The following is a 14,435-nucleotide window of genomic DNA, read 5'->3' as shown; positions in this document are numbered from 1 at the left end:
ACTGTCAACTGCACCAATACCTGAAATAAAGCAAATGAAAATTGAAGGTCAAAGAAGATTGTGAAAAGGACATTCCAAAAAGGAGTAGTGTGTGCAAGACACCATGAAGTTTGCTTAAGGACCAGTTGCTTCCTCTGCACATAAGAGACTGGGAAGCAGAGGAAGTCAAATACCAGTTCAGGGAGTTTGGACCTCTTACAATAAATGAGTTCCAGAAAGAAGAAATGATACACAGCTTTCCTGGGTTCAAACTTTAACCTTGATTCGACCCTACATTCTTAGCTATGTAAACATGAACAAATTAACGCGAGCTAGTTTCCTCCTCTTAAAAAAAAAAGGAATAAAACTTGCTGACATGCCCGACCTGTGACGGTGCAGTGGATAAAGCTTCTCTCTCAAAAATGAATAAATAAAATGTAAAAAAAAAAAAAGTTTGCAGACAGACAACAAAAAGCAGCAGCGGAGGGGCGTGTCAAGAGTACCATTTTGGACTCAGGCCATGTTGGCCGAGGCATGGGCTTGGTGGACTCCTTTCTACCTCCAACTTCGGAGGTCCTCCATGGCAGAGATTTCATAATGGCCACGGCAAGATTTGCACTGAGATTCCTTCGTCCATTGAAGAAATACTATGTATGCGTGCTGTGCCAGGCCTTGTTCTAAGCACTGGGGCTGCAGGGGTGAACCAAAAGTCCCATTCCTAAGAGATGGCAATGGGGGAGGCCGATTAAAACAGGTAACAAAAACGTGTAACAAAGTCACAAGGCGGAGCCCCGGCTAAGCCTCAGTTTCCCTGAGACGGGGAGTGACTCGGCCAGGGTCTCCCCGTCCTCAGCGCGACAACTCGCGCGACCCACACCAACTTCCGCCCTCTCGTGGCTGACATCCGGTTTTTCTCGCTCATTTCCGTCCTCAGGCTGGAGAGGTGGGGTTAGGGCGCGGCGTGGGAGGGGGGTGTGTATGACGCCACGTCCGACGCGCGACGGAACTGGCCTCACGTTGCTTCCGCGGCGGGGCCGGAAGTAGGAGCGGCGGTGGCGGCTGCCCAAAGCGGAGGGAAGGAGGAAGGCAGGCAGGGAGCCGAGAGCCGGGGCCCAAGTCGCAGCGGCGGTAATAGTTGGAGATCCCTCTAGGCCACCGTCCCGAGCGCGGGATCGCGGGCGGGTTGCAATGGGAGTTAGCAGGGGACACCCCGGGCCGTGGGGCGATGTGAGGGGAGGCTTTGGGGGGGGGGGCGGCAGACCAGCTCCAGAGTCGAGGTGACTCCCCCCGACCCCGACCCCAACCCTGGCACAGCCTGAGGACATTCTTATCCGGGCCCGTCTTCGCCTTCCCCAGGAGACCCCTGTGCGGTGCGGAGGGGGCGGCAGCCCCGGCTCTGACCCGCGCCGGCGGGGGTGGGCCATGGCGGAGATCAGCGACCTGGACCGGCAGATCGAGCAGCTGCGGCGCTGCGAGCTCATCAAGGAGAGCGAAGTGAAGGCCCTGTGCGCTAAGGCCCGGTGAGCCCCCTGGCCCTGGGAAAGGGGTTCCGGCCCAGGGCAAACCCAGCCGAGAACTTGGGGCCTGGCTCATCCTGGAAACGTTCCCAGAGGAGAGCAGAATAGGGCCACTTCCCTCGAGGAGCAGTCAGCCTGTCAGGGGAAGACAGACCTGGATAGGAACACTTCAAGTATTGGACGAGGTGTTTTCAGTGGAGTTCGAGTTGCAGTAAGGACTTAGGAAGCTGAGAGAAGCAACCCTCTCTGCTGGGAGGACAGAGAAGGCTTTTTGAGGCAACTGAACTTTGGGAGTAAGCTTTGAAGAGTGGTGGTGAAGGGTGAGTAAGTCGGTGCTTGGGATGAACTTAGCAAAGTGCTTTGCTACAATGTAAGCGCTCAGCAGTCAGTAGGTGTTACTAGTCGGAAGAGGGCAATGCTGATAGGACTGAAGTCCTCAGGGAAGGCTTCGAAGAGAGAGTGGCCGTGAAGGATGAAAATAACTTGGATAGCGAATGGGACCAGGGTCAGTGCGGAAGGCATTCCAAGCAGGATGAGAGTAGGGCTGAAGGCCCTGAGATGTGTGGGCAACAGCAAGGAGACTAGTTACCTGACTCCTCTGAGATAGTTTGGTGTGGCTTCCACCAAGCTGGAGAGTTGTGAGGAAAGAGCCAGCAGAATTCCCCTGCATTTATTGAACAACAGGCCTGCTATTCGCCTGGCTTTGTACTGGCAAAGAATTAATATTTATTTTCTCCTCGTAGCAATCTTGTGAAGTTGCGGTTGTTAGCTTTGTTTTACAGAACGGGAAGCCATGACCCCTGTAGGCCTACTGGCTTGACTAAGGTCACTCGGAGAGAAAGTGGCAGCTGGGTTCTGAACTTGTGGCTGTCATGCTCTTTGTTTGGCTTTGTTTCCCACCCCCACCTGACCTGTAGCCCCCGAGACAGGCCTGCATGGTTTTGGTGAACTGGTAAGACCCCTTTTTAGTATATGTGCTGCCGAAGCGAGCACAAGGCCCCTTTTTAAGTGCTTGTTTCTGGTTCTTCCATGTTTTACCTGCTTCCTTGGTATTTATTTATTTATTTATTTTGTGGCAGAGTCAGAGAGAGGGACAGATAGGGAAAGACACAGGAAGGGAGAGAATGAGAAGCACTAATTCTTCGTTGCGGCATCTTAGTTGTTTGTTGATTGCTTTCTCATATGTGCCTTGACCAGGGGCTACAGCAGACCTTGTGACCCCTTGCTCAAGCCAGCGACCTTGGGCTCAAGCCTTGCTCAAACCAGATGAGCCCGCGCTCAAGCTGGTGACCTTAGGATTTGTGGGTTTTTTTTACAGAGACAGAGAGAGAGTCAGAGAGAGGGACAGATGGGGACAGACAGACAGGAACGGAGAAAGATGAGAAGCACCAATCATCAGTTTTTTGTTGCGACACCTTAGTTGTTCACTGATTTGCTTTCTCATATGTGCCTTGACCATGGGCCTTCAGCAGACTGAGTAACCCCTTGCTTAAGCCCGCGACCTTGGGTCCAAGCTGGTGAGCTTTGCTCAAACCAGATGAGCCCGTGCTCAAGCTAGTGACCTCGAGGTCTCGAACCTGGGTCGTCCGCATCCCAGTCAGACGCTCTATCCACTGCGCCACCGCCTGGTCAGGCGACCTTAGGGTTTTGAACCTGGGTCCTCCATGTCCCAGTTTGACGCTCTACCCACTGTGCCACCGCCTGGTCAGGCGTGCTTCCTTGGTCTTGATTGACATTTTTAGGAACTTAAACCAGTTGCTTCCTGGCACCATTTCTTTTCCTGTAAGTCTTTTTTTTTTTTACAGAGACAGAAAATCAGAGAGAGGGATAGATAGGGACAGACAGACAGGAACGGAGAGATGAGAAGCATCAATCATTAGTTTTTCGTTGTTCATTGCGACACCGTAGTTGTTCATTGATTGCTTTCTCATATGTGCCTTGACCACGGGCCTTCAGCAGACCTGAGTAACCCCTTGCTTGAGCCAGCGACCTTGGGTCCAAGCTGGTGAGCTTTTGCTCAAACCAGATGAGCCCACGCTCAAGCTGGCGACCTCAGGGTCTTGAACCTGAGTCCTCAGCATCCCAGTTTGATGCTCTATCCACTGCGCCACCGCCTGCTCAGGCTCCTGTAAGTCTTATCTCCCGCTCTATGACCTGGATCAGTTTGGTAGTGATGATAGCTAAGCTAATACTTGTATAGCATGGTGGAATTTCCAGAATAACAGAGAAGTTATATGTTCAGTCTCTGTTATTCTTTGCAGCAGCCCCATGGAATAGGCAGGGTAGGGGTGAGTATTTCACAGGAGAGTAAATTGAGCCTTAGAGAAGATAATGTCTCGGCCATGGTCTCACAGCTAATTGGAGGGGAGGTTGGTCTTGGATTTAGGTCTTTTACTATACTCTATGCTCGTGGACAGCCAGGCAGAAACATTGAGACTGTGTGAGAGGTAACGGGGAGCTGCAGAGGTCTGAGGGGTGGGAAGGTCCTGCCCAGTTGAAACTGAGATGGAGTTAGGAGGTCCTAATTGAGGCCTGAGTTGGCCACTGTCATCCCAGGCCTAGTCTGCAGGAGGACCAGCTCTAGCACCTGGCCATGGCTTCCTGGGGGCCCACTGGGGACCCGGCCACGGCGGTCAGTGTCCAGAGGGTATACAGACTCAATCCCTTGGAATTACGTGCGTTCTAAACTTGTTTCTACTAAAAAGTCAGCATGTTCAAAGAACAGAGCGTTTTGAATCAAGTGGTCTTTTTTTTTTTTTTTTTACAGAGGCAGAGATAGACAGGGACAGACAGACAGGAACGGAGAGAGATGAGAAGCATCAATCATCAGTTTCTCGTTGCGCGTTGCGACTTCTTAGTTGTTCATTGATTGCTTTCTCACATGTGCCTTGACCGTGGGCCTTCAGCAGACCGAGTAACCCCCTGCTGGAGCCAGCAACCTTGGGTCCAAGCTGGTGAGCTGTTTGCTCAAGCCAGATGAGCCCGCGCTCAAGCTGGCAACCTCGGGGTCTCGAACCTGGGTCCTTCTGCATCCCAGTCCGACGCTCTATCCACTGCGCCACCACCTGGTCAGGCTTGAATCAAGTGGTCTTCAGTATGAATCCCATCTCTGAACAATATGATTCTAGTCAAGTGGCTTTACCTCTCCAAGTATTTGAAATAATTATGAAACTCGGATGAGAGTCTTTATATCCAGAGTTAGGCCCTGGCATTTTGGTAGGCAATTAGTAAAGGAAGTGTTAGTTATGGAAATAAAGGTGAGCAGGTGTGAGCCTCAAGAAGGCTGGTGATGTGCTGCAGGTGACAGAGACGGGGTTGGAGGCTAGGCCTTTCCCCAGGCCATGTTGGGGCTCTACTGGCACTGAGTTGGGGGTTTGACCCAGAGTCTGGAAGGGGCTGGCATAAATTCTCAGGGAGTGGGCCCTAGGTTCCAATTCACACTCTAGCTTTGTGACCTTGATCCTGCCACTTTTTTCTTCATCTGTCAGATGAGAGGGGAGAGACACTTCACAAGTCAGTTGGAAAGGTCATGATAAGCAGTTGATATGGAAGGATGTTCGACACAAGAGGCAGTGTAGGTAGGAGAGCCCAGTTGCTGCGTGGCCCCGAGACTGCAGCCAGTGCCTCCTCCCATTCCCAGGAAGCCAGAGCACACTTCCCTGGAGCTGTCAGTCCTGCAGGGTGCCCTGAGGGACCGATAGGAAGCCCTGAGTTCTGGGGGGCACTCGTCCAGGGGGAGGAGGCTGGCAGAACGAGGGAGGACTGAGTGAGTGCCTGAGCCACCTCAGAGTGGCTTGAGAAAAGAGCTCCAGACCCTGGAGCCAGGCTACCTGGTTCACGTCCTGCCTGTATGATGTCACCCATTTTCTTCATCTGAGAAGCGGGAGTCATTGCAGCGCCTGCCTTTGTGGTTGGTGGTTTGAGTGCGTGTGTCCTCCGTGCAAAGCTCCACCGCAGTCCTGGCACGTGGTGTGCATGGGAGTGCTCCCTGCTGCTGTGACCGTCAGGGGTGCCTGTGGAAATACGGCACTGCCTAAGTGGGGGCCTGCCCTGACCGTGGTTTTAAGTCACTCTCACTCAAATGGAACTGGACTGCACTGCATGGAGAGATGAAAGAATGAAGTCCTCACTTCCGCTAAATAAATAATGAAAAGAGTAGCAGCAACATATCACTTTGAAGATAACTTTGATGAGGCCTGCCCCGGGCGAGCCCCTGGCTGCCTTTGGACAGCGGGGGAGAAGGCCGTGGGATGGGCCGAGAGGGTCGCTGTCTCGGAGCGCGCTAGGCTGGGGGAGCAGGGGGCTCCGTGTGGAGTGGAGAGGAGGAGGAGATCTGTTTTACTGGGCTGCTGGATGCATGAAAGGAAAGGGCGGTGGAGGGCTGGGGCGGCTTGGAAAGCTAGAACAAGAGTTTGGGCTTTGGCCTGTTGGCAGTGGGGGAACCAGGGCAGTGGGGGGGCTGTAGTCAGCCTGTCCTGGGGAAATAGTGCACTCCTCACTCCTGCCCTGTAGAGATCCAGGAACTGCTGCACCCCCCAAAAAAACCCCAAATAAAAGGCCAGGAATTGGGCCGGGCCGGGCTGGGCTGGCTGAGGTGACCCTGGTCTTCTGTTTGCAGAGAGATCTTGGTAGAGGAGAGCAACGTGCAGAGAGTGGATTCGCCAGTCACCGTGAGTACCCTCTGTCCCTCCAGAGCCTAGCTTGGTCTTTTAGGCACATAGACATTCCCTATAATCTTGTGGGCTCTAAAGGTCTGTCTACTTCTCCCTGGAAGCCCTGTCTTCAAGGGACCCTCACTATAAGAAGTGGATGTTATGGGAAGGGTCTTTTAAGTTGGAGGGATACTCTTGGCCAGGCAGAAGGATTCTTAATTTGGTGATTCTACTACATGTGTTTCTATGTGTTTTGTGTTATTAGTAACTCATTCTTCATTGAGGGGGTTAGGGAAAGGGGGGGCCAGGTCCTCCGGGAGCTGCAGGTCTGGCTGGAAAGACCTGGCTCTAGCTCGTGCCCAGAAAAGAGCTGGCACTCAGTGTGGGGAGGAGGTTAATTCCAGGCCAGGCTAACTCGGGGTGGGAGAGGAGATTTTGGGCCCTGAGAAGTAGAAACTTAGGCAAGAATGATCATTTAAAGATGGCCCCTAGGAGTAGAGGCATTCAGACTGAGTTTTCACCTACGTTCTTACCTCCCAGGTATGCGGTGACATTCATGGACAATTCTATGACCTCAAGGAGCTATTCAGAGTAAGTGGGGTAGACATTGGGGAAGGGGACCTGGAGGGAGACTGGAAAGGCCCCTTTGAGAGGGAAGGCTTTGGTGAGTGGAGTGGGGGCCCACTGCCTCTTGTTAGGTGGGCCCATTTTGAAGGAAGGGCTTCAGTTTGACTGTAACCAGGCCACCATAGTGAGTAGGGGACAGTTTAGGACCAAGCAGAACCTTCTCCCTCCCCGCAGGTGGGTGGCGACGTCCCTGAGACCAACTACCTCTTCATGGGGGACTTTGTGGATCGCGGTTTTTACAGCGTTGAAACGTTCCTCCTGTTGCTGGCACTTAAGGTGGGAACTGCTGTCCCTGGAGCGCACAGCTGGGCCACCCCAGGCCTGGCCTCTCTGCACCGCCCCCCGGCTCCATCCACGCACTCTGCGCTGTGCTGCCGGTGGTGACATTCTGCTTGGCAGGGGTGGCCCAGAAGCTTTCCTTGGCTTGAGGGCACCTGACTTGGCCCGCAGAAAATGATGAGGTCAAACCGGTAGCATTGTAGGGGTGGGAATAGAAGCTCCATGTGTTCAGAAGTGACAAGGACTTGAGTTCCAACTGGATACAGTATCCACTGGTGGGAGAGGTTGTAAGGGGCCAGGTGACAAGCCACTTGAATGTCTTGCTGAGGACTTGGTCTCTATCTGGTAGGTAAAGAGCAGGAGCCGTTAGGCTTTAGTTGATGGGGGTGGGGGGCGCAGCTTTGTATTCTCGGGAGGAGGGACTGGGAGCCTATCAGGTGGGCTCGACACTGTTCAGGCAAGAGAGGAGGTGATGTGGGCCAGGGCCAGGGCGGTGGTGGAGAGGGCGGAGCGGGGCTGGCAGATGTGCGGGGACCCAGGAGGGAGAGGCAGAGCCTGGACCTCAGCCCGGCACGGTGGTCGCTTCCAGGTTCGCTATCCTGACCGGATCACCCTGATCCGGGGCAACCACGAGAGCCGGCAGATCACGCAGGTCTACGGCTTCTACGATGAGTGCCTGCGCAAGTACGGCTCGGTGACCGTGTGGCGCTACTGCACCGAGATCTTCGACTACCTCAGTCTGTCAGCCATCATCGACGGCAAGGTAGGCCGGCGCGGGGCCCCGTGGGGGCGGGGTGGGGGGAGGAGGGGGGCCCCGGGCCTCAGCCCCCTCCCTTCCTGCTGTGCTCACCTCTGTAGATCTTCTGTGTGCACGGGGGCCTCTCCCCCTCCATCCAGACCCTGGACCAGATCCGGACAATTGACCGGAAGCAAGAGGTGCCTCACGACGGGCCTATGTGTGACCTGCTCTGGTCTGACCCTGAAGGTGAGCACGGGGGGGCAGGGGCAGCCAGCATCTCACCCTTAGTTGGCTGAGAGTAAGGGAGTCCTCTGGTGGAAGCAGGTACCTTGAGGGACAGTCAGGCCAGGTCAGTTTGGGGAAGAGTACAGCCAGGCTGGTCTCCACTGGCATCTGTGCTCGGCCCGCAGAGTGCCGGTGTCCTCAGTGTGAGTGTGGGGAGCTGGGAGCTCTGAGCTGTGTGGTGGTCGGGCCTGTATAGCAGAGGCTTGTTTAGGACAAACTCCTAGGGCGCCTGAGTGTGAAGGGGCTTCTGCAGAGGTCAGATGCCTGGAATGGAGACCCCGAGAGCCCATTCTGTGGGGTTCCCAGCTAGTGTGGAGCAGAGCGAGGCTGGCAGCCGGGGCTCCCACTGTAGCACAGAGCCTCTGCTCGCCCGCTGCCGGGCCCGCTGCTCCAGTGCTGCTCCCGGTGGGCTGCAGGCCTCTCTCTCCGCTGCCGCGCCACTGCGCTTCTGAAGAGCACTCCTTTTACTCTCCTGTGCGCCTGTCTGACAGTAAGGTGCCTGGGCGCTCGGGTTATGAGGTGGCTCCAACCACCCGCAAAGTCCCTCTTCATTTGGGCTTATCTGCTTCAACATTTGCGGTCCTGTCTCCCAGGAAACCCCAGAACAAATCCAGGCCCTGTCCTCTTGCCCCACAAGCCTGATTGGGGGCGGGGGGAACAGGAGATTCTCCTTCGAAGGGCAGTGGGCCATCCGAGAAGCCTTGAGGACACCTCTCCCCATCTCTGCCTTCACTTGCCTCAGATACAACAGGCTGGGGCGTGAGCCCCCGCGGGGCTGGCTACCTATTCGGCAGCGATGTGGTGGCCCAGTTCAATGCAGCCAACGACATTGACATGATCTGCCGTGCTCACCAGCTGGTGATGGAAGGTTACAAGTGGCACTTCAATGAGACTGTGCTCACTGTGTGGTCAGCACCCAACTACTGCTACCGGTGAGCTGCCCGGGTCAGGAGGTCGAAGGGGCGGGGATCTAGGCTGCCGCGCTAACTGCACCCTCTGCCTTGTAGCTGTGGGAATGTGGCAGCCATCTTGGAGCTGGATGAGCACCTCCAGAAAGATTTTATCATCTTCGAGGCCGCGCCCCAAGAGACACGGGGTATCCCCTCCAAGAAGCCTGTGGCCGACTACTTCCTGTGACCCCTTCGGCCCCTGCTCCCCTCCAGCCCCTCGGCCTTTGGACCACTGTGACGCTCCGTGCTTCTCCAGATGGAGGCTGGGCCCGGGGGCCGTCCCCGCTCAGCTCTCCCCCCGGAGGGCACTTGGAGGGTGAGGACTTTCTCGGAGAGGCTTGGAGCCTCCGCTCCATGCTCCCCCTCTCCTGTCTCCCCACTTGAACCATGAAGTTTCAATAATTTTTGATTTGTTTTTTTCCCTTTTTTTGTTTTGTTTGTTTTTAGATAAAAATTTTGAGAAAAAGAAAAAAAATTCTAATAGAAGAAATATGGTCTTTGGATTTGTGTCAGACTTAACCAGAGATGAGGAGGGGCGCTGGCCTGGGGCCTGGGCTGGACATCGGGACCGTGGCGCCCCAAGGCCCTGATCCCACAGGAGGTGAGGCTTGGGCCAGTCTGCTTGCCCAGGGCCTCCTAGTCCCCAACCACCGACAGGGCCGTCCCTGGGGCTTCCTGGGCGCCAGGTGGAGGGCTGGCTTCTCAGACACGCCCTAACAATGAGTATCAGGACACTGAGTCCCCCAGAGCAGGTGGATTTAGGTGCACAGGATCAAGCAGCTGGAAACGGCAAGTCCAGATCGGGGCTACAGTGTCCCCACGAGACATTTGCTCCCCCTGTCCCCCCAGGGCCATACATCATTAGCCCAGTGTTTCCAGAGCATTGATGTCTTTTGGGTTTTATTATCAAAAATACTCTGGTCCTGAGAAAAGACTGGTGTGGCCCGCACTGGGGCGAGGAGGTAGGACGAACTGGGCCCAGGGTGAAGCCCCAGCGTTGGAAGTGCTGGTCAAGGCCCCATTTGGCCGGCAGAACCTCCCTCTGTTCACACTGAGGTGAGAGCCGGCCAGGGGAAGCGGGCCCCAGCTGGACTCCCAGCAGCTTAGCCAGAGCTTTGAAGCCAGAGGGGGTGGGAATGAAGTCAGAGTGTGAAGTGGGGTGGAGGAGGCCCCAGGTAGCCATTTGGTATGGGGGATGGGCCGGTGGAAGTGGGGGCTGCAGGCCTGGGGAAGGACTCTGGGAATTGGACGGAAGACCAAGAAGGGAGGCAGGAGGCCTGACTCAGTACATTGATTTGGAGCCCACATCCAGGTAGGCCCCAGGCCCAGGGTAGGGTAAGGGCAGGGGGCCCCCCTGGAGGAAGTGTGAGGCAAAGGGCGCTGGGGGTACAGCTGCCGGGTACCCTGAGCCTCCGGGTCCAGACTGCAGCTCCAGGAACGCAGCTGAGTAGGGGGCTGTGTGCCCCGAGTCCGGGGTCTGGGGGAAGCTGGGGTTCCTGCGGTGGAGAACGGGGTCAGCACGGGGGAGAGGGGCCCCCCTGGAATAGCCCACCCTGTGCCCTCGCTGCACTCACCGGGTTGGAAGATGGCTGGTGGCCCCATGGAAAGCTGCAGGGTGCAGAAGGTAGGCCTCAGCACTGGAGCCACCGCATGGAGCCACGGCAGGAGCTGCTTCCCCGGGCGCTGGGGCCTGCTCCGGATCTGACTCCCGAACATCCCCACCCAGGGTGGAGTCGCAGGGACCACCCGGTGCATCTGGGGAGGCGGAACAAGCAGGTCGGGCTGAGGATCAGCCTCTCAGGCCTGGCCCCAGCACCCCTGACTACACTCACCTCCACTCCCATAGGCTTCTGCAGCTACTGGCTCTGGGCCCCGCAGTTTCCTCTTAACACGGGCGTCTCGCTCCCTGGGAGATACAGTGATGGTAATAGCACTTACCAGGTGCCAGGGGTTCACCCTCCCAGGGACCCTATCAGGTAGGCGCTATACCCATTTTACAGATGAAGGAACTGAAAGAGTTAAATGGTGAAAGTAGCAGAGCTGGGACTTACTCCCCACTTAGAACTTTCCAATAGTTCCCTGTTGCATTTAGAATCAATGGGAAATTCTTCCCAAGCTACTAGGCTCACCCCACCTCGCTGGCTCTGGCTGTCTCCACTGGCCACCTTTCAGCCTCTTCCATCTCCCCTTGTCTCAGTTCAAGCATAAGTTCCTCAGGGAAATCATGACCTCCCATAGCAGTGCCACATAGGTACCCTCTCTGGTAGCTTTGTCAAGAGTTACACTGTTGCATTTGTTAGGGTACTCTCCATTAATGCGGGTCTCTTCTGCCTTAAGGGCAAGGGCCAGCTCAGGGGGCTGTACTCAGAATAAAAGCCAAAGTCCTAACCCTTTCCTGTTAAACAATGTTTCCCCATCACCCCTCCACTCCAGCCACACCACAGGTATGTTCCCACCTCAGGGCTCTTGAACATGCTGGTTCCACTCCCTCACATGCTGTTCCCAAATACCCACATGGCTCCCTCCCACCCTCCCTTCTGTTCTCAAATCTCTCTCCTCGGTGAGACCTTTCCAGCCTTTTAAATACCTCACTCCAGGTCTTCCTGTCTTCCTTGCTTTTTTCTCTTATCTTTAGAACTTATTCCTAACATATATTATTTCTCTTGTTTATTGCCTACTCTGCCCACCAGCATATTCCCTGAGGACAGGGTGTTGGTTTGTCCTGTTTACTGATGCCTCTCCAGGGTCTAGTCCCATGCCTGGCACACAGCAGGTGCTAACTCAATATTAGGAAAATGAGTGAATGAATGAATGAATGTTTTTGCTTACCATTATGTTCCTGGCATCCAGCACAGTGCCTGGCACATAGTAGATGATTAATAAACATTTGTTGGATGAACAAGTGAATGAATGAACGGTGCCCACCTCTTACAGTTTCTGCCATTCTCCCGGAAACCCTTGGCAAAGGGGTTGGCTGCAATCTTCAGTTGTGTGATCTGGGGGCACACATGCAGAGTCAAAGCTGCAGTCTGTGCAGGGTACCACCACCCACCCCCTCAAGCAGGGTCACTCACCCGTGGGTTCTGGTAGGCTGTCACAGAAATGAACATGGTCTCAGGGAAGCGGAAGGAGGCGATACCCCCCCAGTGTTGGCTGCAGAGCTGGGCGGCCCGCACTAAGTGTATGCGGGGCTGATACTTGTGCATGGAGTGCAAGATCAGCTGGGAGGGAAGGAACAGGAATGACCTCTTGCCCTGGGCCCCAACCCCACCCCCCTCCCTGGGGCCCCAGCCTGGGCCTCACGTGGCCATGGGGGTCCAGTGTGCTGTTGGTGAGCTTGACACGGTGGAAAGACACTGGCTGCCGCATCCAGTGGGCACCAGTAGCAGGAGAGTCGGGGTGAATGTAGACGCGGTCAGGCAGGCGGGGCTCGGCCTTGCCGCTGGGCTCCCAGCGCCGGCCCTGCCAGCGGTAGCGAGCTCCATCCACTGGCACCACATCCAGAAGGAACAGGTAACGGGCCTCAGGGTCCAGCCCAGTGACTGATACGCGGCAAGCAGGGAACATGCGCCTGGTGGGGAGAGCAGAGAGGCCTGGAGCTACCCTCCGGCCAGAGGCAGCACAATGCCAGCAAGGGGCAGGGCCGCCTGCTCACAGTTTTGTCAGAACATTCAAGCTGCAGTTAGAACGGAGGACAGGATCTGGAAGCTTATTTCATCCCGTTTTATAGAAAGGAAACTTGAGAGACAGGTGGTGATCTGACGTGTGAGCCAAACTTGGGCTCCTGACTCCTGGCCCCTCAAACCCTATTTGCAGAAGCAGGGGTGACACTTTTCTCCTGGAAATCTTGCTCTCCACCCTAATCTCCTCACCTGATCTCCAACACCAGAATCTGCAGCTGCTGGACAAATTGGCTTCAGAAAAAAAAAAAAAAAATCCCAGCTTTCAGTGGGGCAGAAGACGCCAGACTAGAGCCTGAGCTCCTGGCCTAGATAAAGACCCCCCACAAGGCCAAACACTGCCTATATTCCTGCCTCCAGGGTGACCCTGGACCCAGTCACATACTGATGAACCCTAACCCTGATCCAAGCCAGATTTCCCTGGCGCGGTCACTGGCTGGCCCTTGACCCTAGTCATAGTCTGCACCCCGACTCCAGCTGCAGACTGACCCCTTGATCTAGGCCACATACTAAGCTCTAATCCAGCCAGACTTTCTGACCATGGCCCAGACTGACCTATGACCCTTGTCTATCCTAGGTTGGACCCTAAACCAGCCACAGACTCAACAGACCTTTGCCATAACATGACCTCGGTCCAGTCACTGAGTAACCCCTGGCCCCCCTCACAATCACAGTCGTAGTTTAGAGCTCTAGCCCCTTGGAAACCTAGCCCCATTACCAGGAACTCTGCCTTTCCCAAGAGACCCCCACCAGGAACACACTGGGTCCTCCCACCCTGGCCCTAGCCCTCACCTCCCAGCTTTGGTGATGATCATTTCTGTTCCCACGGAACTGAACTCTTTCCACAGCTCCTGGTTCTCCAGGCTCAGGCTGACTCCAGGGAGTGGGTGGAGGGCCTCTGGGGCTGAGGGGGCTGGCTCCGCGCCCGGGGCTGGGGGCAAAGGTGGGAGGGGCGGGGGAGCGGCCAAAGTGCGCGGAGCAGCCTCAATCCCGGACAAGAAGCAGTCCAGTTTGGGGGTGTCCAAATCTGGAGACAGGGGAGAATGAGGAGCCAGCCCAGAACCACAGCACCCCCCAGTCCCTGCATAGGAGCTCGTCCCAAAGCTCACCGGGGTAGCGGTAGCCCTCTGCCAGGGCAGGCGCAAAGCTGGAATCGGCCACTGGCTGGGGGGGCCCAAGGCGGTACCCGGCCCCCAGGGGGGCGTACAACTCTCTTGGGTGATACATGGAGCAGTCCTGTCTGGCCTCAGGTCACGCTGCCTTGAGTCCCCTGGTGCTGAGATGCCCCCTTTATAGCTCGCAGCTCAGCCCCTTCCAGACCCAGGATCACAGCCCCTCCCTCTTTGGGGCCCTGGAGTTGGGCTGGGGTGGAGACCCCTGGGGCCTGGAAGGGGTCCAAGAGGGGGCCGGATACCTGGGTACCCTCCCCTTCTCCCCTCCCCCCCCAGGCTTCATTAACTTCGACCCCCTGCCCCCTCATTACATAATTAACTCCTCGGCCTGATTGATCCCCGGGCTTGGACAGGGACGCAGTTTGGCGCTTCCGGCCAGCTGGTCCCCGTTCCCACGGAGGGAGCCCCAGCTAGGGATAAGCTACCGAGGGGGCGGGGCCTGGACCCTAGGATGGAGCCTGGAGTCCTGGGGCAGACGTTGGCGCCTCAGACTTTGCTGGCAGGTGTTCCCTCCCCACCCCCAATTCACTTGGAGGACCGCGCTTGGAGGGACGA

The 14,435-nt window shown here is 56.0% G+C and overlaps 2 protein-coding genes across 2 annotated transcripts; one reads left to right on the top strand and one right to left on the bottom strand.

Annotated features, from left to right (window-relative positions):
• Positions 1-988: 988 nt before the first annotated feature.
• On the top strand, positions 989-9,518 carry PPP4C (protein phosphatase 4 catalytic subunit). The gene is made up of 9 exons (XM_066275586.1): positions 989-1,107; positions 1,336-1,499; positions 6,115-6,166; positions 6,689-6,739; positions 6,950-7,051; positions 7,644-7,817; positions 7,913-8,039; positions 8,821-9,010; positions 9,086-9,518. Exons 2-9 carry the CDS (start codon positions 1,402-1,404, stop codon positions 9,213-9,215), a joined length of 924 nt encoding a protein of 307 aa, XP_066131683.1. The 5' UTR covers positions 989-1,107; positions 1,336-1,401; the 3' UTR covers positions 9,216-9,518.
• Positions 9,519-10,190: 672 nt separating this feature from the next.
• Positions 10,191-14,112, bottom strand: TBX6 (T-box transcription factor 6). The gene is given in 9 exon segments (XM_066275579.1): positions 10,191-10,524; positions 10,603-10,783; positions 10,861-10,934; positions 11,954-12,024; positions 12,103-12,249; positions 12,332-12,599; positions 13,501-13,747; positions 13,750-13,782; positions 13,785-14,112. Coding segments are annotated over 9 exon segments (1,386 nt in total). The 5' UTR covers positions 13,936-14,112; the 3' UTR covers positions 10,191-10,310.
• Between the last annotated feature and the right edge of the window lie 323 nt (positions 14,113-14,435).

Source organism: Saccopteryx bilineata, chromosome 4, assembly GCF_036850765.1.
Source record: "Saccopteryx bilineata isolate mSacBil1 chromosome 4, mSacBil1_pri_phased_curated, whole genome shotgun sequence".
Lineage (NCBI taxonomy): Eukaryota > Metazoa > Chordata > Mammalia > Chiroptera > Emballonuridae > Saccopteryx > Saccopteryx bilineata.
Note: the sequence above shows the minus strand (reverse complement) of the source record. Positions and strands in the feature narration are given on the sequence as shown.